At 49.0% G+C, this 23,940-nt stretch overlaps 1 protein-coding gene, 1 long non-coding RNA gene and 1 pseudogene across 4 annotated transcripts; 1 reads left to right on the top strand and 2 right to left on the bottom strand.

Moving 5' to 3' along the window:
- The first annotated feature begins 2,638 nt into the window (after positions 1-2,638).
- Positions 2,639-5,062, top strand: LOC131399535 (oocyte-expressed protein homolog; annotated as a pseudogene).
- A 6,577-nt stretch (positions 5,063-11,639) lies between these two features.
- On the bottom strand, positions 11,640-15,016 carry KHDC3L (KH domain containing 3 like, subcortical maternal complex member). 3 transcript variants are annotated; one of them, XM_058533512.1, is made up of 4 exons: positions 14,801-15,016; positions 13,499-13,701; positions 13,133-13,312; positions 11,640-12,942 (listed from the first exon to the last, which is right to left on the bottom strand). In XM_058533512.1, exons 2-4 carry the CDS (start codon positions 13,665-13,667, stop codon positions 12,326-12,328), a joined length of 966 nt encoding a protein of 321 aa, XP_058389495.1. In that variant the 5' UTR covers positions 13,668-13,701; positions 14,801-15,016; the 3' UTR covers positions 11,640-12,325. The 3 variants fall into 3 exon arrangements, with proteins under 3 accessions (XP_058389495.1, XP_058389493.1, XP_058389492.1); XM_058533510.1 differs by having other exon boundaries at positions 11,640-12,873; positions 13,133-13,701; XM_058533509.1 differs by having other exon boundaries at positions 13,133-13,701.
- Positions 15,017-19,264: 4,248 nt separating this feature from the next.
- On the bottom strand, positions 19,265-21,261 carry LOC131399353 (uncharacterized). The gene is made up of 4 exons (XR_009217116.1): positions 21,174-21,261; positions 20,578-20,673; positions 19,770-19,839; positions 19,265-19,297 (listed from the first exon to the last, which is right to left on the bottom strand). It is a non-coding gene; the product is annotated as an uncharacterized LOC131399353 (long non-coding RNA).
- Positions 21,262-23,940: the final 2,679 nt, after the last annotated feature.

Below are 23,940 nucleotides of genomic sequence, written 5' to 3' on the forward strand. Positions count from 1 at the left end.
ATTTTAGGCCTCAAACTATTTCTACAAACAATTTTGCAAATGAAATATATAGCTCATAATCAAAGATAAATAGGGTAATAAGGAGCTTTGATAACGTAAATGAGACCAGAAGAAACAACCAATAATAGTACTAGACAAGCAGTGACTCCAGATATGGGAATTACTAGGCACTGGCTGAGGAATCAAGCTCCTGTTTAAAATCCTATGTGCTACGGACTGAATGATTGTGCTACCCCCAAATTATTATTTTTTGTGTGTGTGTGAGGAAGATCGGCCCTGAGCTAACATCTGCCAATTCTCCTCTTTTTGCTGAGGAAGACTGGCCCTGGGCTAATCCATGCCCATCTTCCTCCACTTTATATGAGATGCTGCCATAGCATGGCTTGACAAGCGGTGCATCGGTGTGTGCCCGGGATCCGAACCGGTGAACCCCGGGCTGCCACAGCGGAGCGCGCACACTTAACTGCTTGCGCCATGGGGCAGGCCTCCCAAATTATTATTTTTAAGGCCTAATGCCCAATGTGATGGTATTTGGAGATGGGAACTTTGAGGGAATTAGGTTTAGATGAGGGTGGAGCCCCAATGATGGAATTGCTGCCCTTATAAGAAGAGGAAGAAACCAGAGCCCCTCTCTCCCTGCTGCGACAGGACACAGTGGGAAGATGGTTGTCTATAAACCAGGCAGCAGGTCCTAACCAGACAGTGAATCTGCCAGCACCTTGATCTTGGGCACCTTGACCTGGAACTTCCAGCCTCCAGAACTGTGAGAAATAAATGTCTGTTGCTTAATCCAACCAGTCAATGGTGTTTTGTTAAAGCAGCCTGAATGGACTAAGACACCATGTGTAATTTTTCAGACCTGACCATAAGAAATTACAAAGGCTTTTCCTAACAGGCCTCATCTGGCTAGGCCTGCTGTTTCCATATGTGCATTCCTAGCCTTGGTGCCTCCATTCCTAGGTCTCTTGATCTGAGGCCTTGGGCAGAGGTCTTCCTCAGGCACTTCTGTTGAGGTCTCCTTATGGGCAGACGAGAGTAACTTTGAAGACGATTTTCTGTACTCTGACTCAGCAACCACTATTTTTCCACTCCTAGCCCTTCTACGTTCATCAGCCATGCTGAGGTTGCGACCCACACACAAAACAGAGGAAGACAGGCAAAGATGTTAGCTCAGGGACAATCTTCCACAAGCAAAAAGAGGAGGATCGGCATCAGGTGTTAGCTCAGGGTGAATCTTCCTCAGCACACACACACACAAAAAAAACAGTGAAAACATAATTTAAACTAAGAAGATATTGACAATACACACAACTGAAAAAAGATTAGTAAGAGATTGAGGGAGAATACATAAAAGGGAGAACTTTCACAATTACTTTACATCCTCAAGACTTTTTTTACAATGTGCATGTATTATTATGTTGATTTTTTAAATTAAATTGAAGAAATAAAAATATCCACTAAAGTCAGATTCAATTTCTCCTCTCATAGAGTTTATCTATTGATATCTGTTGAAGCTGAGATGATGTGGATGAGGAAATTCAGTGTATTAATACTATCCCTCTTACGTAAATGATCAAAGATTTTAAAAAATAAATACATTATAGCTAATTGTAAGAACAAAATAGTTTGTGCAGCAGGTGCCGTCTATTCTAAAACACTACCAAATAATATTTCTAGAAATGCACTAGAAAAAAGTACAAGAACATGCTTGGCATGATACACACCAGCTTCAGGACAATGATTTCCTGTGGAGAGGGAAAGAAAAGATGCTTTAGTGATATCTATTCCAAAGAAGAGAGAAGTGACGGGGCGGCCCAGTGGTGTAGTGGTTAAGTTCCCGTCATATGCTTTGGTGGCCTGGGGTTCATGGGTGTGGATCCTGGGCACAGACCTACATACCGCTCGTCAAGCCATGCTCTGGCAGCGTCCCATATAGAAAGTGGAGGAAGACTGGCACAGATGTTAGCTCAGGGCCAATCTTCCCCACCAAAAAAAAAGAAAAGGAAGAAGAAGAAGAGACAAGCGAGGCAAATGTGGGAAAATGTTAACACCTTGTTAAATGGAGATGGGAGTTGCGGGTAGTACATGGGCATTTGTTATACAACTCTTTTGAATGTGTGAAATCTTTTATAAATTTTTAACTAAAATTAGGAACATTGGAAAGAAATGTGCATCAACACTAGTGGTCTTCGGCTATTGGAAATAAACGGGCTTTGTCTACACTTGCTACGTTTTTTATGATGAACACCTCTGATGTTTACACTTTAAACACGACACACTTGCTTGAATGATTTCAAAGTCCTAACCAACCAGAGAGAAGATACCAAGGGACAGAAGAGAGAAAATGTAAACTCCACGAGCCTACCTCGGGGAGCTGACGCGGAAGCCTTAAGGGAGGCACTGAAAGCGACCCCCCCCCCCCCCCCCCCGTCAAGGTCGCCAACGCGCACCACGCTGTCAGCCAGCTGTGTGCGGGGGCGGCGCCGCTGAAGCTAAGTGACACCTCACGCGGAGGAGATGACCACCGACAGCCTCAGAGGCCTGACAAGCGCTCGAACACCAGTTCGTGGAAGAGGAAGCCCCAGAGACGGGAAGGGCAGGACACCCCGCAGCCCATATGCCCGGCCCACACGTCGAAATGGCAGGCTCGCCGGAAGGGGCGGGGGCACGGCGGAAGGGGCGGGGCAAGGCCGGAAGGGGCGGGGCCGCCGGAAACCATAAAGGCGCGGAGGCGCGCCGCCCCGGAGTCTGGGGCAGCTGGTTGGAGACGCTCTTAGAGAGTGTTGCTAGCGTGGTGGATAACGCAGGTGCTGCTGAGTCCCCGGGGCGAATGGACGCCCGCCCAGGCCCTGGCCGGGTTGCTGAGGTTTCCGCTTCCACCACCGGGGCCTGCCCCCGGCCGTGGTGGTGTCCTATGCAGGAGCTGAGGGACCCTTTGGTGTTTTACCTGGAGGCTTGGCTGGCCGACTCCATCTTCGGTGAGCGACCCCGAGGTGCTGGCGGTCTAGGCCCTCCGCTGGGAGAGAGGCCCAGCAGAGCAGCTCTCTTTGGTCCCTTCCCCGGGTTCGCAGACCGCGTGTGACGCCAGGACGCCCAGCTTGGAGCTCTTCCCTCCACAGCCCATATGCCCTTCAAATCCAGCTCCTCGTCACCTTCGACCTCAGTCTCTCTTCCCGTTTAGGCCCAGACCAAGCCTTAATTCCAGAATTGGAGTGGATGAGCCAGGCCCTGCTGACGGTGGACATAGTTAACCCCAGGAACTTAGTTGAAATCACCATCTTTGGACAGCCCCACGTACAAATCGGGTGAAGAGCGTGCTCTTGGGCCTCGCATCCTGGCACCGGGAACATCGTGCCCGAGGTGAGGGTCTTTGAAAGCCTGCATGAGGAGGGAGTCACGGGTGAACCAGTTGGCCGCACCTGGCTTCCCTACAGCCTCTTTTACCTATCCAAAACTTCTTGCAGTTTTCCAGCTCAGTATGCTGCACGCAGCCCCTGGGCATCCCTTTGTGAGAGGCATCCAAGTAGGACCTTGGGAAGACAAGCTGAGATCTGATGCATTCAGGCCCATCACTACCCATGCCAGCCTCAGCTTGGTTACGCCACTGTTTGCAGATCCCAAGTTCAAGCCTCTACCCTGAGAAATGAGGTTGCCACCTCCCTACTCCCCTCCGACCCCTCTGTTACATAACGGAGTAGTGTAAAACAGCGAGCACTTTTCCTTATCCAGTTGAGGAAATGGAACACCTTGAGGAGTTCTTGAATGCCCGTGCATCACATCCCCAGACTCCCCAGCATCCTGTTGCATAGGTATTGTCAGCAGCATTGTGAGAACAGCTCTGCTGCTGCTGCTACAGTTCCAGAGAAGCAAGAATTCAGAATCTCTTCATTCTTTTTTCCTGTGTCTCTCTGGGTAGTGGTTTGATTATTTTGATGCAAACATGAGTTTGTAAGGCCATTCTAGTAAAGAAGTGAATTTCCTTTGTGTTCAATGGCGTAAAGATCTTTGCTCACTTAAAATTAAGTAAATTTATAAAAGATTGACTCTGCTCATTCATGTCCTGGTGTGACGGGTAGGTAAAAGGCTGATAAGTAGGGGTTTTATTTTTAGGTTTTTTTGTTGGTTTCTACAATTTTGAAACTACTAACCCTTTTGTGACCTTATGGTCAGAGCCAGGCCCTCAAGTACAGGGGGCAGAGATGCAGGGGCAATCGGCTTTGGGTTTTTGCATCATTTGTTCTCAAACTTTAAAATGTGTAAGAATCACCTTGAGAGCTTGCTAAAAGGCAATTTCCTAGGCCTCTTCTCCAGTGATTCTGATTCAGTACATTGGGCTCATGAATTTGCATATCTAACAAGCTGGTGGGTAATAGCAGTGCTTCTCCCCTGAGGCCCTCACCTTGAAGCTGGTGGTTTGGCCCCTGAGCAGCACCAAGTGTGCCTTTTCTTCTTGGAATGGAGCCTCCCTCCGTGCACGTGGACACATGTTCCAGCACACAAGCTGAGGCTATCGGCATTAATCCTGCTGGTGCTTGGATTCTCCAGAGGAGAGTCGGAGTCCTGAGCAGCTTGGCTGTAGGAAGTGTCCTGCTGCCAAGCCAGCTGTCTGCTCTTCCCCTGAGGCCTGCACAGGTGTCCTGCCTGGACTGGGTGGTTTTCCCATTACCTGTTACAATGCTGTGGCCAATTTGTGCAAAACAGCTCCAACCCCCTGCTGCCTCCACTTTCAGGAAGCAGAATTCTTGGAGGAGAGGTTGCCAAGAGCTCTGTGGCTTCAGACACAATGTTGGAGTTGATTTAACTCATGCAGTTTCTTCACCCCCTAGCAGTAACGGATTCTAGCCATTTGCAAGGGTTTTAAACACACACATACACAAGTCTTTTACAATGTGCTTCTGTGATTATAAATGATATTGAATGTTTTCCTACTTCACATTTTTGTAAAATGCCTTTACATTTTTCTTTATTCATACTTATCATTACTTCTTTCAACTCTGAAGATAAGGATTTTTATTATCTGCATAAGCTTTTGTAACAAATAAGTGGCCATTATAACCAACATTTTCCACCCCTTCTCAAATTTTTTACATACGAAAATTTTTTAGTGTGTGCAGTTAAACCAATTATTGTTCTCTGTGTGATTTCCCCCTCATCCCCAGCCCTTAACTTTTAAGCCTAGGAACTCCTACTTTTTCTCCTGTAGAAATTTGATAAATGTTTCTACAGGTTTTTTTTTTTCTAGTATTTTTAAAAAACCATTTTTGACTGTTACTTGGAGGAAGAGGGTTATGTTCAAACTTATTCCAATTCTCCAAAAATTATCCAAAATAAAATTACTAAATGGTCCTGCCCTCCTTCCACTATTTATACACATTAACATGTTGAGTCCTAACTCCAGTCACACAGAATGGGACTGCATTTGGAGATGGGGCCTTTAAAGAGGTGATTACGGTAAACTGAGGTCGTGTGAGTGGACCCTTATCCAGTGTCACTGACGTCTTTATAAGAAGAGGAAATATGGACACAGATGTGAGTGCACAGAGGAAAGACCAGGTGAGGACAGAGCGAGAAGGCAGCCATCTGCGAGCTAAGGACGGAGGCCTCAGAAGAAACCAAACCTGCGGACACATTGATCTTGGACTTCTAGCCTCCAGAACTCTGAGAAAATAAATATCTGTTGTTTAAGCCACCTGGCCTGTTATTTTGTTATGCAGTCCTGGAAAACTAATACAACATTTAAGATGGTTTTCTCTGTGTTCTGTGAGATAGGCAGGATGTTAGATATGAGCTGGGAGCAAGGCCACTCCACCAGGTGCAGCGTCCTCATTACCGGGCAGCGGGTCTTCAGACGTGCAACACTCCCCCTGTTGCTGACCAAGAGTAGCCCCAAGCCTCATTATACACTCATTTGCTTTGTGGTTTTGAGCCCCCTTGTAGGGGATCGTCACCATGACAGTTCCGGAGATCCCTATGTAAGGAAAAAATCTCCCCCTCCCGACATCTGGGTGGAGACAATGCCCCGATTGGCGCAAGTTCCAAGACCCTCACCTGCCCCCAGACCAACATTCCAAAGCCACCGACCACCACAACTTTGGGGTGGTTGCTCCCCTCAAGCCTGCCCGCCCCTCCTCTTGGGGTTGTACTTACACTTCGCTAAGAAATCCTCCTCTGTTAAAACTGCCCCTGTGTATCCGCTCTCAGATTCTTTTGTGTCTGTGGACCAGGAGCCTGGGACCCTACCAAACTGATCTGACCAGTGCCAGTAACATTGCCTTTCATCTGTATGGCAATACAAAATTTTTACTACCTTTGTAACTTTTTAATATCTAGGTGGTAATTGCTCTGTCACTCTACCTTTCAGAATTTGGGGGAAATATTAGCTATGTATTTATTTATTAGAGCTTGTATCACACACCAGGTCCCGTACCAAGCACTGAAATAGGATGCTTGGAGCACAAGTGACTTGCTAAGTTCATAGAACTAGGATGCGGGGGTGGGCGAGATTTGAACCAACACATTGATTCTAGGATCCAAACTCCTACCTCTACACTATATTTTCCTATTTGCTTTTATTTTTCTCTGCAGCTGAATTTAAACTCATTTCTCATTGTTTATTTCTTTTTAAGAGGTATTAGAATAAACCCTAATTTGTGAAGAATTCACAGTATTTTTTCTATTGAGCGACAAGGCGTTGTTTTTCTAATAAGTTGCTAAAATAGAGATATTGACTGGTACCACATCCAAAATATAGAATTATTGATTTTTTTGATGATCAATGTACTTACATGCTCAATAATTTTTAAAATAAAGCAATATATAAAGTATTACTCAAAAAATCTCATTGCCCATGTTCCCTTCAAGTAGCTTTCTATTACTCCAAATATTTTTCTATTATTTTAATCATTTTATTGATACATAGCATTCATAGAAAAACATGCACTTCCAAAAGGTGAAAAGATTTGTCAGACAATACAAAGAGAACACATCCATTTAGCTAGCACCCAGAGAAGAAAAAACATTACCAGCACTCCAGAAGCCTCAATTTGCATCCTTCCCAAGGATAACTACTGTTCTGACTCAAATACTAAGGGAATTGTTGTAAGATTTATCCATGTTGCAAGAAGTTACAGTCCCATTATACAAATAAACCATAATTTAGTGTTCCGTTGGTGTACACCTTGACTGTTTCCTGTTCAGGCCTATAATGAATAGTGCTACAATGAAAATTCTCATACATGAATTTCGGTGCACACACATATATGCATTTCTATTGAGTATATGTCTAGAATTGAAATTGCTGGGTTACAGGGTGTGCATAAGTTCAAATTGCCAAAGTGATTGAAGCAATTTATATTCCTCCCTGCAGTGTGTGAGACTTCCAATGGCTCTACGTCTTTGTCAACAGTCAGAATTTTCCTTTTAGAGACATTGGGTATTAGTGCTGTTGCACTGCAATTTTTAAAAATTCAATTGCTTAATTGGTTACAATTTGCATACTATAAAATTGTGAGTGTACAAATTTTTTTAAGTAAATTTATGACTTGTGCCACCATCACCACAAACCAGTTTGGGAACATTCTCATCACTCCCAAACGTTCCCTGTGCCCGTTTGCAGTCGGTCATCACCACTGTCTCCAGCCCCAGGCAACCAGTCTGCTTTCTGTCTCCACGAAGTTGCCTTTTCTGAAGATTTAATATAAATAGAATAATATAAAATGTAGTCTTTTGCATCTGGCTTTTTTATCTAGTTGGAATATCTCTGCTTTTTCATTGGGGGATTTAGTCTATTCCAATTTAATGTAATTATCAGCATGATTGGATTTATATCTGACATTTTGCTATTTGTTTCCTGTCTTATGTCTTTTTTGTTCTTTTCCTCCATTATTTTGTGTTAGATAAGTTTTTATGTACCATTTTAATTACTGTTTTTAAATGATTTTTTCATTAGTTTTCCCTTAGGGATTATAAAAATCTTAACTCTGCATTTCACTTCAGATTAATGAAAACTTATTTCAGATAAAATATTAGAAACTATTTCTTTAATTGACATGTCTACGAATAAACATAAAAAGGACAAAGCCTAGAATCAGTGACCACATTTGAAGGGAGGGAAGAAGGAAAAACAACTGAATAAATGGAGACTCTATGTTCTTGGATAGTAAAGTCGAGTTGCATAGATGCATAGATGTGGTCAGTTCCCAGATTAATTTAAAAACTCAATGCAATTCTGATTATCACAACCACTTTTTTAGGGAATGACGCTGTAGAGTGCGAGTCCTTCTTAAATCCTGATTATACAGGTGCTTCAGAAGGACTCAGGAAGGCTGTAAATAAGGTGTTTCCTAGGTGTCCAATGAAAACTTCTGATGAGGTAAATAGTACAGAGGTACATAGCTGAATTTGAGGTATTAACAGAAGTACACAGGCAGACGTAGAGATAGCCTGTCACATATGCTCCACAGCTTAGTTCTCAAGATATTCCAGAGACTCCATAAACAACTGAAATTGTATTCTTTGATACCTTTAGTGAGCCCGTTCAAAGACAGACTGTCCACACTCACCTATTTGCTGCCAATCAGTGTACCCTGCCCCAAATATGCAGGCAGGTTCTCCGTTCAGACTGTCTGCAGTTTTCTCCCTCACTCACAAATCCTGCTTTTGTCTTTGACATTTCCTCATGGTGAGATCTAGGTTATATATTTTTGGCATCAATACTAGATAAATCATATTGTATCTTTCTCAGTGCATCACATCAGGAGGACATGGCTTTGTTTTCTTCCCGCTCTTAGTGATGTTTTAAAAGGCCTTATTTTGATCAGAAGTGTGGAGATGAGAAATTCTGATGAGGGAACTAGTGCCAACCTGGTGTAGCTGAAGTGGAGCTGCAGGAGACCTCGAGACAGGTGTCATGTGCTCCACCGCCAAACTCAAAAGGTTTCCACGGATTCTGTCAACAGCGACCTCTTTTCTGTGATGTCCTGTCAGTCTACTCAAAAACAGTCCAGACTGGCCTCTGTAATACCCCTCAATCATTTTACCTGCAAAAATGCACAAAGGAGAGTCACTATTTCCAACTTCTGGAGTTTTTGCCTTTGTTCCTTGACAACCTTCCACAACTGCCTTGGGCCTCAGTTCCCACAGTCTTCCCATCTAATTCACCACCTTCTTTTGATTGGTAAAATGCACTCTTTCATGCATAGATAATTTACATGTAGTTTAAAGAATAAAATGAGCACTCTAGTGTATCTTAATAGAACAAAACCAATATTTTTGGAAGCCGTCCATATATTTTTCCTTCAACCAATTTTCTATATATTTTAGTAGGTTGCTTCATCTGAAAAACAAGTGACCTAGACTGCCAATTGAACAGTGGGAGTAGGCTTGCCCTCTCACTTAGTAAAATATTCTATAAATCTGCATAGTTAAAACAGTGGGGTAGATATTGAAAAAAGAAAAGAGATACATATGGACATAAAATAGATTGGTAACATTGAGTTTGGGTGAGTATATCGAAAATAGCTTTCATACCATGTGGTGAGAAGATAAATTGGTATGGCCATTTTGTAGGGCAGTTTGCCAATATAACAATTTTAAAGTTGCTCAGTCTTTAACCTAGCAATTCCACTTCTAGCAAGCTCTCCTTTACAAATATTCCAATGTGGACACAAAGATGAAAATAGAAATTCAATGCAGCAGTTTGTAATTGAGAAATTTGAGAAACAAGTTAATCAGCTAATAGTAAGGGAAAGGTTAAATCAAAGTGTACCCATCCAGAAGAAAATCAAGCTGTGGAAGAAAAAAGTTATGTGTAATTATGTAAAATTACAAGTTAAACCGTTAGAAGTGGTCTCCTGTAAGAAGATGTTTGAGAGGGCAGATAGGGAGATCTGGGGGCTTTGATCTGGTGAAAATGGGTGGCACTGTTTCATGCCCTGCTTTGAGAGAAATCTACAAAGTTTTTTCTACTGAGGTCACATTGGTATAAGTTGGTGAAATTATATAAATTTCAGGTGTACATCCTTATATTCCGACTTCTGTATAGACTACATTGTGTTCACCACCAATAGTTTAGGTCTTATCTGTCACCAAACAAATATACCCCTTTACTCCTCACCTCTGGTATCCACCAATCTATGCTCTGTTCTATGTGTTTGTTTTATCTTCCACATTTGAGTGAAATCATGTGCTATTTGTCTTTCTCTTTATGGCTCATTTTGCTTAGTATAATACCCTCAAGGTCCATCCATGTTGTTGCAAATGGCAAGGTTTTATCTTTTTTATGGCTGAGTAGTATTCCATCATATCTATATACCAAATCTTCTTTATCCATTCATCCACTGATGGGCACTTAGGTTGTTTCCAAGTCTTGGCTATAGTGAATAATGCTGCAATGAACATAGGGGTGCATACAACTCAACAACAACAAAAATTTAAAAGTGGGCAGAGGATCTGAACAGATATTTCTCCAAAGAAGATATACAGATGGCCAATAGGCACATGAAAAAATGTTCAACATCACTAGTAGGGAAATGCAAATCAAAAAACCACAATGAGATAATCTCTTCACACCTGCCAAAATGGCTATTATAAAAAAGACAAGAAATAACAAGTGTTAGAGAGGATGTAGAGAAAAGGGAACTTATTTTTACACTGCTGGTGGGAATGTAAACTGGTGCAGCCACTCTGGAAAGCAGTATGGAGATTCCTCAAAAAATTAAAGCTAGAAATACCATATGATCCAGCTATTCCACTTCTGGGTATTTATCCAAAGAACACAAAAACACTAAGTCGAAAAGATATGCACTCCTAAGTTTCTTTTTCTAAAATCAATACTTTATATGAATAAAGAATTTTACCAAATGTCATTACACCTAAATGCTTTTATTTGAAGGTCAAGCTCCATTCTTTTCTTGTTTCTCTCCAACCTCCAACCAAGGATGTTTCCTCTATCTTACCATTTTCTTCTTTCACAAATCATCTCAGGCACATGTGTGTGTGTACACATATTTTTGTCTAAGTTTTGGAATAGTCAAAGACTCCTAAATGTTCCATTGGCTTGCTACCTGCTGCTGAGTAATCTTTCTTGTAAAGGAGAGAATCTGATGCTCTGGTCACGTGGGTACTACTTAGAGGAAGAAAAAACAACACTGAGTCTTAGTTCTACTCTGATGTAGCCTCAGTTGAAACTTTGAGTCTGCACTGAGTTTGAGTCTTAAATGTTTCAAGTTCACTCCACCTAGGTTTTTCTTTGTCTCTTCTAAAAATAGTTAATAGCCTATTGTAAATTCACCTTTGCATCTTGCCCTTATTATAAATGCTTATTTAAAATTGGAGTGATCATCTACTAGGGGTGACCAGAGTCTATGATAGACATACCACTCCCCTGGTCTTTAAAGTTGGGTTTCCTTGAATTTTTAAAGTGAAAGTTTTTATAACCCTAAGACTAATGTGTGCTATTGTTTTCTTTCCCTAGCACCCTGCTGTTAACAGTTTGCTTCCTTCTTCCAGCGATGGCACAGTCATCCCAGCTGCCAGGAAAACGTGAGAGAGGCGCTAATTATCACTGCATTGGCAATCATATTACAATATGTAAATAGATCAAATCAACACGTTGTACGTCTTAAATTCACAGTGTTCTATATCAAATATATTTCAATTTAAAAAAAGGGACAGAGAGGGCTGGCCCGCCGCCCGCGCCTGCTCCCCGCTGCTGCGGTGACTAAGGGAAGAGGCGCCAGCGCTGCTGTCTCTCCCGTGTCAAACCTCACTGGAGGCCGTGACCCGGGCGAGACTCGAGGACGACAGCAGGGCAGTCCTGGCTCTTTCTCCCAGCTTCCCCCTCGGAACCAACTGTTCGCATCCCACATCACCTTGAGGAGAAACACCGCAGGCTTGGAGAGGTTTCCAGACGGGCGGAGAGCTCTCACCTGGCGGAGCGAGATGCGCGCGGTTAAAATGCACAAGGGAAGCACCTGCCCTGGGGGGAAAAGGGCGGCCTCGGATCAGCCGGAAATCCGAGAGATCTCACCTGCCTCTGGGTAGAAGTCAGCCTGCAGCAGATATTGCCTGCTAAAGGAACGTGCCTCTCCCTCCCCTTCTACCTGCCAATGAACAGACGTTAAGGAAATCCGATTCTTTACAGTTCTTTATTAGGACTCTTTCTATTCGTATTTGCAGACATTTAACATGCAGTGGGGGACCGAGAACAGCCCACACCATGCTTTCCCCCGCTTCTGCAGCAGGAGCAGGACCTAGAAGAATAGGGCTCCAGATAGGGGCTTCCTCTCTAACTTTGCCTCTCCCTTGCCCCGGGCCCAAAATGCCTTCATAAGCGGGTAACCCGGCCCTGGGTGGCGCCAGGCGAGTACTGGGTCGCCGCCTCCCGGACGGCCCCCGGGGAGCGCTGCGTGGCCGCCTCCCGGACGGCCCCCGGGGAGGGCTGAGTCGCCGCCTCCCGGACGGCCCCCGGGGAGGGCTGCGTGGCCGCCTCCCGGACGGCCCCCGGGGAGGGCTGGGTCGCCGCCTCCCGGACGGCTCCCGGAGAGCGCTGCGTGGCCGCCTCCCGGACGGCCCCCGGGGAGGGCTGCGTGGCCGCCTCCCGGACGGCCCCCGGGGAGGGCTGGGTCGCCGCCTCCCGGACGGCCCCCGGAGAGCGCTGCGTGGCCGCCTCCCGGACGGCCCCCGGGGAGGGCTGCGTGGCCGCCTCCCGGACGGCCCCCGGGGAGCGCTGGGTCGCCGCCTCCCGGACGGCCCCCGGGGAGGGCTGCGTGGCCGCCTCCCGGACGGCCCCCGGGGAGGGCTGGGTCGCCGCGTCGCGGACGGCGTCAGGGGGCCGCTGGTTCCCGGCCTCCTGGACCACGGCCTTCTTTGAGCCTGGAAGAAGGTAAGGAGACCGCACCTGTGTCCCCAAACTCTTTCCACAAACGGAGTCACCTGTAGGGGCTGCGGGGGTGGAGAACCGGAATCTGAGAGCACGGGGTCAATTTGGCCTTCTAGATCCCTTAGCAAAAAGGTAACCCTCCCTGGGCGAACTAAGGATGAAACCGCTGCCCAGGCACAGCCAGGGAGCATCAGGATCCTCCCGAGGAACTAGGGCCTGCCCGGGGTCCCCCTCCCTCTTCCCTGCCCGTACTTGGTGCCCGGAGGTGGCGGTGATAGTCAGCCAAGTTCATGATCATCTTGGATACATCCTTCTGGTGATCAGGCCGACCGAATATCAGGATCTCAGCCTCGCCCTCCGGGTCCCACTGATTAACGTGAAGCAGGGTCTGCGACACCCACTCGACGTGCGGGATGTGCTCTCCGCCTGGGCCTGCGCAGGAAACAAAGAGGCCTCGAGGTGGGGGACTTGGGAGGGGAGGGCGGCGGGAAGAGGTGGGGGCGGGGAGGGGCCTGGGCTGGGGCCAGGGGCACAGGACAGGCTTGCCCGGGTACGTGGCCAGCCTGCGGGAGGAGTAGGAAGGAGGCCACATCGGCTGCCCCTCTCCGGCCCACGCACCGAAGATCGCTTCCACCAGCCATGCCTCCAGGTGAACTGCTTTTGGACTCTTCAGGTACTCGAAGTGGAACCAGTAGGGCTGCTTGGTGAGGTTACCGAGCACCTCGAACAGCGTCCCTTCTCGCCGCTCCAGCTGCACGAGCGTCGGAAACCGCCTGGGAGTGGCCATGCTGCGGCCGGCCTCGCGGGGAGCTGGGGGACAGCTGCAAACCCGAAGGCCGCGGTTGGGACCGGCTCCGGCAGCAGGGGCCTGGCCTAGGCCTTATTTAAAGGGGTTTTGGCAAGCCCCTCCCCATCCTCGCCCTTCCCATTGGATTCCAGGCCTCCCTCCGAAACCCGGCAGCCTAGACTGCTTCCCGGGTCGCACAGGTGCACTGCGTTTGGAGCCGCCCTTTTCCCAGCGCGCTGGGAGGGAGGGGCGGAGCTCCCGGCTTGAGGCTACCATCTGGGAAGCTGCGGCACCCTTGAGTGTGGACTCAGGGCGGTGGGGAGATCCGACGTCAGGACAAGATCTTTCAGAGGAGCGAACTGATACTTGAAGAGACTCAGGTGCTTTTCAGACAGTTGTAATGTGACCAATTTGGCATTCCTGAGAGGTTGGAATAACTTTTACTTTTCCTCCCCAAAGCCTCAGTGCATGTGGTTGTATATCCTAGTTGTTAGTTGTAAGTCCTTCTAGTTCTTCTGTGTGAGCCACCGCTACAGCAGGGCAACTGACAGAGGGGTGGTGTGGTGTGGCCTCGGGGAAACAAACTGGGGCCACCAAAGCAGTGAGAGCGCCAAACTTGAACTGCTAGGCCATCAGGGCTGGCTCTGGAATAACTTTTTAATGGAAAATCTAATTAAATACATTGAAAAAGCAAAAACTGGGGCACATTTGTATGGTGACAGATGAAAACTAGACTTTTGGTGATCACCACAATGTAGTCTATACAGAAGTTGAAATATAATGATGTACACTTGAAATTTATATAATATAAATTGATGTTACCTCAATAAAAAAAATTTGGAACCAAAAAATGAAAAATAAAAAACTCAAGGAGTAGAAAAGGTATTCAAGGGCTAAAGTCAGTCCCCCACTTCCTCCTGAAGACTGTCTGCTAAGTTCTCTGCCCAGGGGCCACCACATTTCCACCTTCTTCCTTAACCTGTCAGAGACAGTTGAGCACACCAAACAGCACATGGTCCATGTGCTCAGGACACCAGAGGGGGAATCCTTTGAAACATTCTGACACCCTAATTCTGTAAATAACATGACTATATTTCCATTTCTTGATTTTTCTGTCCAGGTTAAAGCATTACCTATTAACTGCCGCTCAGAAAGATGGAGGTATATAGCTCTCACATCAGTAGTTGGGGTGTCACGCCCAGACCCAGCATCAAGAGATTCCCAGCATTCAGTCAGACTGATCCTTGTATCCTCTGTGGGAACTCTAGGCCAAAGAAGTGTGTGAGAAATCTGCAGATGTCTGACAGGGTCAAAAGTCTTGAGATCTAAGCAGAATACAAATTAAGAGCCAAAGGAGGAGAAAATCCATTGAAAGAGACTTATGCACCCCTATGTTCATTGCAGCATTATTCACTATAGCCAAGACGTGGAAGCAACCCAAGTGTCCCATCAACAGAGGACTGGATAAATACGATGTGGTATACATATATATACAGTGGAATACCACTCAGCCATAAAAACGACAAAATCATCCCATTTGCAACAACATGGGTGGACCTTGGGGGTATTATGTTATGCAAAATAAGTCAGACAGAGGAAGACAAACACTGCATGACTTCACTCATATGTGGAAGAGAAACAAATACATGGATAAAAAGAACAGATTACTGGTTACCAGAGGGAAAGGGGGTTGGGGGATGGGCAAAAGGGGCAAAGGGGTGCATACATATGGTGATGGATAAAAATTAGACTGTTGGTGATGAGCATGATGCAGTCTATACAGAAACTGATAAACAATAATATACACCTGAAATTAGTGTTATAAACCATTATGACCTCAATAAAATTATTGGAAAAAACACTAGTTCTTTTAAAAGTAAAAGGAGCCGCCAGCTGCTCTGGAGTGCCACTCCCAGGAAAGCCCTGACCTCAGCTTTTTCCACATCTTGGCTATTATGAATAGTGCTGCAATGAACACAGATGTGCATACGTCTCTTTTTATTGTTGATTTCATGTTCTTTGGATAAATACCCAGCAGTGGAACAACTGGATCATAAGGTATTTCTATTCTCAATTTTTTGAGGAATCTCCATACTGTTTTCCATAGTGGCTGCACCAGTTTGCACTCCCACCAGCAGTGTATGAGAGTTCCCTTCTCTCCACATCCTCTCAACACTTATTATTTCCCATCTTGTTAATTATAGCCATTACGAGGGGTGTGAGGTGATATCTCATTGTAGTTTGGATTTGCATTTCCCTAATAATTAGTGATGTTGAACATCTTTTCATGTACCTGTTGGCCATCTATATATCTTCTTTGGAAAAATGTCTGTTCATATCTGCTCTTTGGAAGACACTATTAGCTACTTGCTCCTAATTGCACAAGATTAAATGAGGAAAGAAAAAGATGAGCTCAGAGTGTAAACTACCTCATGGAGGAGTCACAATGCACCTGACAGAGAGGCTGGGAGGCTCCTAGGGAGTATCTGCCCTAAAATGAGCTGTATAAGGAAGTGCAGGCGGCTGGAAATCCTAGTTCATAGAGAGCAGTGATGTTTATGGAACAAAGTCCAGAAGTGGCCTTGAAAACTGCATCACAAATCTTTCCCCTGGATATGAAACAAGCAGGAAAAGGAATTCTGAGGTCATGGACCAGGATCCCAGGGGGATTCCCACCTAGGGAATGAATGATCACAGAGCACCTAGAGGACAAATTAGGAGAGAAAGTTCTGCCTGCACTTAGTCACCTTTATACGACCTTCCTCTGGCCTTGTCCTCTCCACATGCACATTTTGAGCTTTTTACATTGTTTTCTCCACTTAAAGTTGCTGCAATCCAGAGATTGAACTAGAAAACTACAAGTTCCTAATATTTGGTCAAATGAAACCTCAACAAGAGGAGAAAATGTTCCCTCTTCCTCCAAAGCTGTAGAAAAGCAGCGACTCTCCTGGGATTTTGCTAAGTGCTATTTTTATTTTAGTTTATTACTTATTTTTGTGTGAGGAAGATTAGCCCTGAGCTAACACCTATTGCCAATCCCCTTCTTTTTTGCTGAGGAAGATTGGCCCTGAGCTAACATCTGTGCCCATCTTCCTCTACTTTATGTGGGGTGCCTGACACAGTGTGGCTTGATGAGTGGTGCGTAGGTCCGTGCCCAGGATCTGAACCTGCGAACCCTGGGCCGCCAGAAGCGGAGCACGTGAACTTAACCACTACGCCACCGGGTTGTCCCCAGTCAGTGCTATTTTTAAAGACACCCATATTTCAGTGGTTGCTGCTCTGCCTGAGAAATTACCTCCAACCTCTAAATCCCAGGAGTTCTGAGGGGCTGTCTCTGTTCCTGGACTAGGTGAACCACACTGCAATGAACCTGTCCCCTGAGGAAGGGGTACTTGATGGTGTCCTTCTGCAGCCAGGGAGTGGGGCTGGCCTTTCTCCCTTCTTCCCCATACAATAAGCTGTGACCCTCCAAGATTCCTTAATTCAAAGAGGAATGTGAGATTCTGTGTCACATTTCCATGAGCACAGGAAGTAGAAGAACCACACCACCACTCCCAGGCTGTGAAAGAAACAAGATTTTAACATAATATTTAAACCTAACATTTATTATTAACAACAAATCAATATTGCCCCTCCCCAGTAGGTAAACAGGTGCTGGGGTAGAGATGTCAGGGAGTTGGAGTGAGTCGTCCCCTCTCTCTTGGGCTTCAGGGACCCCAGGAAAAGGCTTACAATGTTCTCCTTCCCATCAGGGTGGGAGAAGCTGGCCCGGGGCACCCCAAGTGTCCCAGCTGTGTCCCCACTGCTGAGGAAGAGGCTGCACTTGATCTGGTCTCAGGAGTATGCTCTGCCCCTGTACCAGGGGCCTGGTGACCGAATAGAAGAGGCTGATTACTGGGGGGCCTCCCCAGTATCATGGCCCACGTCCCTGCCTCCACTGCACTCTGTGCTCCAAACCCTGTGCTGAGAGCTCAATCCACAGCACCCCATTTGTCCCTGGCATGGGAGTTGTCAGTTAGCATCAGTCATTTCAGAGAGAAGGAAACCGAGTCCCAGAAAGGTGAGGGGAATGGACCATCACAGGACTGCTCAGCAGTGGAGCTGGGGTCCCAGCGCTGGGTGTCCAACTCCCCAGACCCACGCCTAGCCCAAGCCTATCTGGATTCAGTCTCTGCCACTCTGGACACTCACTCAGCCCTGCGCTGGAAGGTGGGGGGCTCCTCTTGGCCTTGAAGAACATTCGAGTCTTGCTGGTCCACTGGAATGGCAGCTCCAGCTGACAGGACAGGCTGCACCTACAGGACAGAGTGGAGCTGTGAGCTACCAGGGGCCAACCTCAGGGTGTCCAGAGCCTGCCAGCAGCTGGAGTCCCGGCGCCCCAGGGCTCACCATGCAACAGAGGCTGGGGCTGACCATGGAGTCACAGCCACGGTCCCTGGAGCTGGCCATCAGAAACAGTCCACCCTACCCTCACCCAACTCCTGCCCCGCCTCACCTCTCATCCTCAATAAGGGGCTCCACGGCCTGGAACCAGGCCCCAAACCGCTCCTTGGGTTGGAGGTTGTATTGATTTGCAGCCTTCTGGAGCAGCGGGATGTCTTCAATTACATTGTATTGCTGGGACAGAGGAAGAACAGGATGCAGATAGGACCTGTGTGGGGGACCCTGCAGGGGCCCTGAGGGGTGGTGGGGAGGGGGCATGGAGCTGGTCTGGGGTCTTTGCTCACATGGGAATCCTCCTTCCCTCCAGTTCCATCCAGGACTTGCCTGTTCTCACAGTTGGGTTGAAATATCTCCTCTTCCAGGAATGTGTCTTTGATGCCAGCCCCTTCCCACACCCACTAATATGACAGGATCCCCAGCCTTGTGTATCTAACTCTCCCAATAAATGTAAGTCCCAAGGGATGGGGCCAGAGAGGGTCTTGCCCAAGATGGTCTCTGTTTTCCACACCCCCACACTCCTCACAGTGAGGCCACAGCTGCTTACCTCACCCCATTTCTGGAAGTTGATCACATTGCTCTGGAAGGCAGACAGCCCAAGTCCATCAGAAATAGTCCCCTTAGCCCATAACTAGCCCCCATCCCCACCCCTTCTCATACTGCATTACCCCCAGGGAGCAGACACTTCCAGAAACAGGACCTGGGCTAGGCTCTGGGCTCCAGAGCAGGAGGACAGGGGAGCTGAGTCCAGAGATCTTGTAGCCCAGCCCTCTCTGATGACAGATGGGGAGACTGAGGCCTCAGGCAGGAAGGGACAGCTCAGCCACTGAGGTGCTTCCTGACTTGGAGGGGCTGCCTTTACTCCCTCCATGAGCAGGGCCTGAGGGAGAGGCTGAGTCCAGCTCAGACTCAACTTCCCACAGCTCTGCAGTCAGGCAGCGCTGAGCTTCACCAGCCCAGGGAACCTGGTCAGAGGCTTATGTGGAGCTTCCGTTCACTCATCATTGAGATGGGCCTGAGGCCCCAGCTCCCAGGGGCTGGGAGGCTCTCCTGAGAGGAGGTTTGCCAAGTGCTGACAGCTCAGGGCTCAGCGCAGGGCTCTCTCCTCCCAAAACTCAGGATCCTGATCTCCCCGCCCCACCTCCAGGCTCACTCACCTCCAGATAATCCTCCATCACGTGTTCCAGCAGCTACAGGTAAAGAAGAATGCGCCAAGGAAGGGGACGACACCCTGTGCCATCAGGGTGGGGGTGGTGATGAGACCCTCCTCAGGTGCCCCCAAAGACCCTCCCCTAAAACCTCTCACCCCAGCCTCCTGCCCACCCCAGGCTCCCACATAGAGGAGCCTAGGACCCTTAGCAGTCTCCCCCAATTCACTCTTTCTCTCCCCTCCAGGAACACCAACATCCCCCATCACATCCCAGGGTGGCTTTTCCATAACTCCCAGGGTATGCAGTCCCTGCCCCTCCCACCCCAAATCCATCCTGCACCCAGCCCTTCCAGGCCTCCTCCTGCTCACTGCCAATGCAGGCACTTCAGGCTCTGTGGCACCAGGAGCAGGGCTGGGGGAGGAAGGCCCCTCTCATGGTGGAGGCCCCCAGCTGGGAGTGGGGAGTCCCCTCTCCTCTGACTCCTGGGCCCCTCCCCCACAGGCACCCTCACCTGCTGCTGCTGCCTCTCCTGGGCTCCCTGGGGGGTCCATCTGCAGGGTGGCCAACATGGAGGTCACCTCCTGCCAGGGTCGAGGACAGGGTCAGTGAGGCCAAAGTCTCCTCCACATGTCCCCCAGGCCTCTGACCTCAGACCCTGGACATCTGGCTCAAGTCATTTGCTGCCTATGCTGCTCCAGGGTGCTCGGATTCTAGGTCAGTCCCAGCTCCCACTCTCACTCCTGTGTGACCTTGGGCCTGCACAGGCCTCCCTGAGCCTCTTTCCTCTTCTGGAAAGTGTGAGGAGAACTCCATCTGCCCCCCAGGGTCTTCTGAGGACTCAGTGTCATCTGACTGTCGTCACTGCTCTCCCCTCACCTCTTGAGGAGGAGCTGGCACACATCTCCTGCACCTTCCTCTCCTCCCTTGAACCTCGTCACCTACCTATGAGGCCTGCACCACAGATCATCTCCCTCCATTTCCCAGAAGAGGAGACTGAGGCCCACAGAGGGGCAGTGACTTGCTTAGGGACCCACCAAGGAGAGATCATTTCCCCTCCCAGACAGAAGCCCTGGCCCCTGCCTTCACCCCACCCCCAGTCCAGAGGTCCCAACCTCTGGACTCTCAGGGTGTGTCCAGGCCCCAGCTGGGCCAAGCATGGATGGATAGGGATGAGGTGTCACGTGGGCCTGGAAAAGTGGCTCCTGCCCACCCCACCTTCACAAGAGTCTCTGACCCCCAGGCTGGGCCCATGGCCATGCCAAAGGCCTCACCTCCTAGGATCTCCTAGGGATGTTCCCCTCCCCTCTCCTCCTCCCTACCTTCCAGATCTCCAGCCTCCATCTTCCTTGATGAACAGCTTCCTGCTCACCCACTGGTCTTTGGTGTACCACTTCTTAAATTTGGGGGAATTCTTCCTGAGGGGAGGAGAAAGAAGCTAAGAAAAACTGAGTTGGTTTAAGGGCAAATCCCTTTTGTTTGAGAACTCAGAAGATCCAAACAGCCTGGTGCCTGGGTGAACGTATTCACTGGGTTCCTCTGAGCCCTGAGGCCTCCATGGGACTGGGGAGGGGCTCTCCTGTTGTCACCTGGGGCCTCCATTCCCATATCTACTGAGCAGATCTGTTTTGAATAGTGTTGGTTTCAGTTGGAAAGAGTTCAGCTGCTGGAAAGTCAACACCTAAAAATCTCCAATTTGGCTGAAGCTAGGATGTGACATTGAAGGAAACTAATTCTTGAAGCAGAACTGCTGGCTTAAGGTCCCAGAGAGACTCAAAGACCTGCCAACCAGGTCAGTCCCTGTGCCTGGGGTTTGCTGTCTCCCAGGTGGTCCCAGGTGACTGAGGGGGCAACGGCAGCCATATGTGCCATGTCTGGTCCACTCTGGTGGTACTCAGATGGAGAGTGGCCTATCCACCTGGAAACCTGTCCCCATATCTTCTTCAGATGGTGAATCGAGGGGCTCTGCAGAGCAGAAAGGATGCCAAGCAGTGAGGAGAAATTCCTGAGGACTCTGCACTTCAGAGGAAGGGAAGAGAGTGAGCTGTGAGGGGGAGCTGGAGCCCTGCTTCCTCTGGCTTCTGTCCCCTCATGGATTTCTCCTGTCCTGGATGAGACAGATGCCCAGGGAACCCAGGGAGGCCACACCTGGGACCCGATGAGTAACACTCCCACAGAGGAGGATTTGAGCTCAACTCAAAGAAGGAGCCCCGGAAGTGAGCTTCCCACCACTGGGACTGGGAGTCAAGGTCAGCATGGCCCTGGCAGGAGAGCCCCAGGGACTGTGCAGGGGCTCAGACCACAGGCTTCAATCCTGAGAGCTGAGAATGGAGAAGGGGCAGCTCCCACGACTCACCTTGACCACCCGGACCTAGAACTCCACCACCCTGGCCCCGTCCTGGACCATCATGCTCGGAGCCTCGAGGCAGGTGGTGATGATGTGGTTGGCCACAGTTTTGAATTGTGTGGTAGTGGCATGGATGGTGGGAACCAGGTGCTCATTTTCCCTGTATTCCTTGTGGAACCAGATGATGTGCAGGCAGTGGCAGGGCACCACCTTCTTGAACGTCTCCTGAGGAGGATGGGGAGAGTCACATGCCATGCCACACGCCAGCTCAGTGTCCACAGTCCCCCACAGTCCCAGGCAGGGTCAGTGGTCAGCTGGAGCTCAGGAAGCTAAGGATGTGGCCTAAGGCCTTTGGGTGTCCCTGGGTTTTGTCTCTGTTCACTGAGGGCACAGGATGACCTAGGACCCAATACTGTAAGGGAAGTGGCATTTACTCCCAGCCCAGTCTCTCTTCCTCCAAACACCAGAACCCAGCTCTCACCTGCCCATCTTAAAGGGCATCTTCCACTCATTCTGATCACCATTGCATCTGACTCCCCATTCAGATGCACATTCCCCCGAGGCAGCAACAATCACGGGCTCTGTTTGTCTCCCATGTAGTCAAGTACATATCAGGTGCCTAAGAAGTGCTAAGGCTACTGAGGCCTCCTGGGCAAATGCGTGATCCACCCAAGGCAAATGGCAGCACTTTAGTGAGCTCCTCTCCCCAACCAAAGGGCCAGCCTCTACCTCTGTTCCACCTCACTCATCTGCACAGCCACTCTGTGCAGCAGGTGTTCTCAGTGCCCATCTCTACTGTCCACATGGGGACGGTGGAGGCTGGGGGGTTAAGAAAGTTGCCCAGGTCACAGGGTTGGTAAGTGGGGGAGCAGGAGTTTGGACTCAGATCATCAGATCCAAGACCAGGGAATGGCAGGTCAGGGGTAGCTGATGGCACAGGGAAGGCCGGCCCTACCTGCCCTGAGAGCCCCTCCACTCACCGCATCCATCAGAGTCAACTAGTCTGCCGCCAACTAGGGAGGGAAATCTAAGGTTAGGCTTCTCCTCCTTCAACACGTTCTTGGTGGTCACAGCCCAGAGGCAGGAAGGCTCTGGGGCTGGATCTTGCTCTGTCATTATTTCTGCAGCTGGAGGTGCAATCTGCACTAGAGCCCGTGGTCCATCTGGCTCCAGCTCAGGAGCTGGCCCTGGGGCTGAAGTTGATGCTGTCAGCCCAGCTCTGGAGGGGCTGATGGAGCTGACTCTGGCTCCAGCTCTAGCACAGGTGGTGGAACTAGAGCTGGAGCTGGCTCTAGCCCAGGAGCTGGCTCTTGCTCTGGCTCTGGAGCTCATGTGGAGCAGGACAAAGAGAAGCTTCACCCACAAACCTGCCTTTCCCTGTGTCTTTCCAAAACAGGAAAGACTCCACTGCCTTGAAGGGAACTCCAGCCCATGAACCCCAGCACAGATAGTCTACCCAGATTGCAGTCCCTTCACCTTCCAGTGCTGCCTCAGTGGGCTCTAGATGTTCTGGCTGAACCTGGAGATGGTCAGCATGGCCCTCCAGCTCTGAGCCAAGCAAACTGAGACATACACAGGCCAGCTTGAAATAGGGAAAGTGCAGGGGCTCACAGAAATCCTGCACCTGTTTCAGCCAGGTTCTCACCACAGAAGAGATGGTTCTAGGGGGAGGCGGTAGGGCTGCAGAGTCAGAGGCCTGGCCTTTCCTTCCACACTGCCCTCCCAAGGCACCACTGTTTGGGTCTAGAGCCGTATGCCTGCCCCTTCCTATCCAGGGGAGACCCCCTTCCCAGCCCTGACCCCTGTGTGGTGGTCTGACAGTGGCAGGCCTGCTCATCCAATAGGTTGAATGCAATCTGTGTGAGTCTCTTCTTCCCACTGACACTCTTCTCCCAATGGTCCTGGACACAGCCCATCCAGCCCTCCACACACCTGGGCAACCAGACTGAGGACTGAAGCATATTTGTCAGCAGGTTGCTCACACACCTCCTGTACTGGGCCTGGTGGTGGTGGGCACAAGGAGTGGATGTGGAGAACGGGAGGGAGATCGAGATGGACTGTGGGGGGGATGGGCCTCTTGGTGCAGATGGGCCTCTTGGGTACAACTCATCCCAGCCTCCCCTCTAGTTCTGGGACCCCATCCACAGCTCTCTCGGACTCCTATCCTCCTGGAGTGGAAGCCACCAGACCTCAGCCCTCTCATGGACATCAAAAGATGAGTTAGATGTGAGGTTCTGCCAAGCTCACCCAAGCCACAGCCCACTTACTCTCCCCCGACCCTGTTCAGTAGAGACAGGAGACCCTCCGTCTGGACCCAAACACCACTCACATTTTTAGT

The sequence above is a fragment of the Diceros bicornis genome, chromosome 38 (assembly GCF_020826845.1).
Source record: "Diceros bicornis minor isolate mBicDic1 chromosome 38, mDicBic1.mat.cur, whole genome shotgun sequence".
In the NCBI taxonomy this organism is placed as follows: domain Eukaryota; kingdom Metazoa; phylum Chordata; class Mammalia; order Perissodactyla; family Rhinocerotidae; genus Diceros; species Diceros bicornis.

Excerpts from the sequence above, each read along its gene's own strand:
- KHDC3L (XM_058533509.1), bottom strand. The coding sequence starts at position 13,667 with ATGGCCACTCCCAGGCGGTTTCCGACGCTCGTGCAGCTGGAGCGGCGA. Across the intron at positions 12,943-13,132 it reads CCGCCACCTCCGGGCACCAA|CCCCTACAGGTGACTCCGTT; the intron begins GTACGGGCAGGG and ends CCACCCCCGCAG.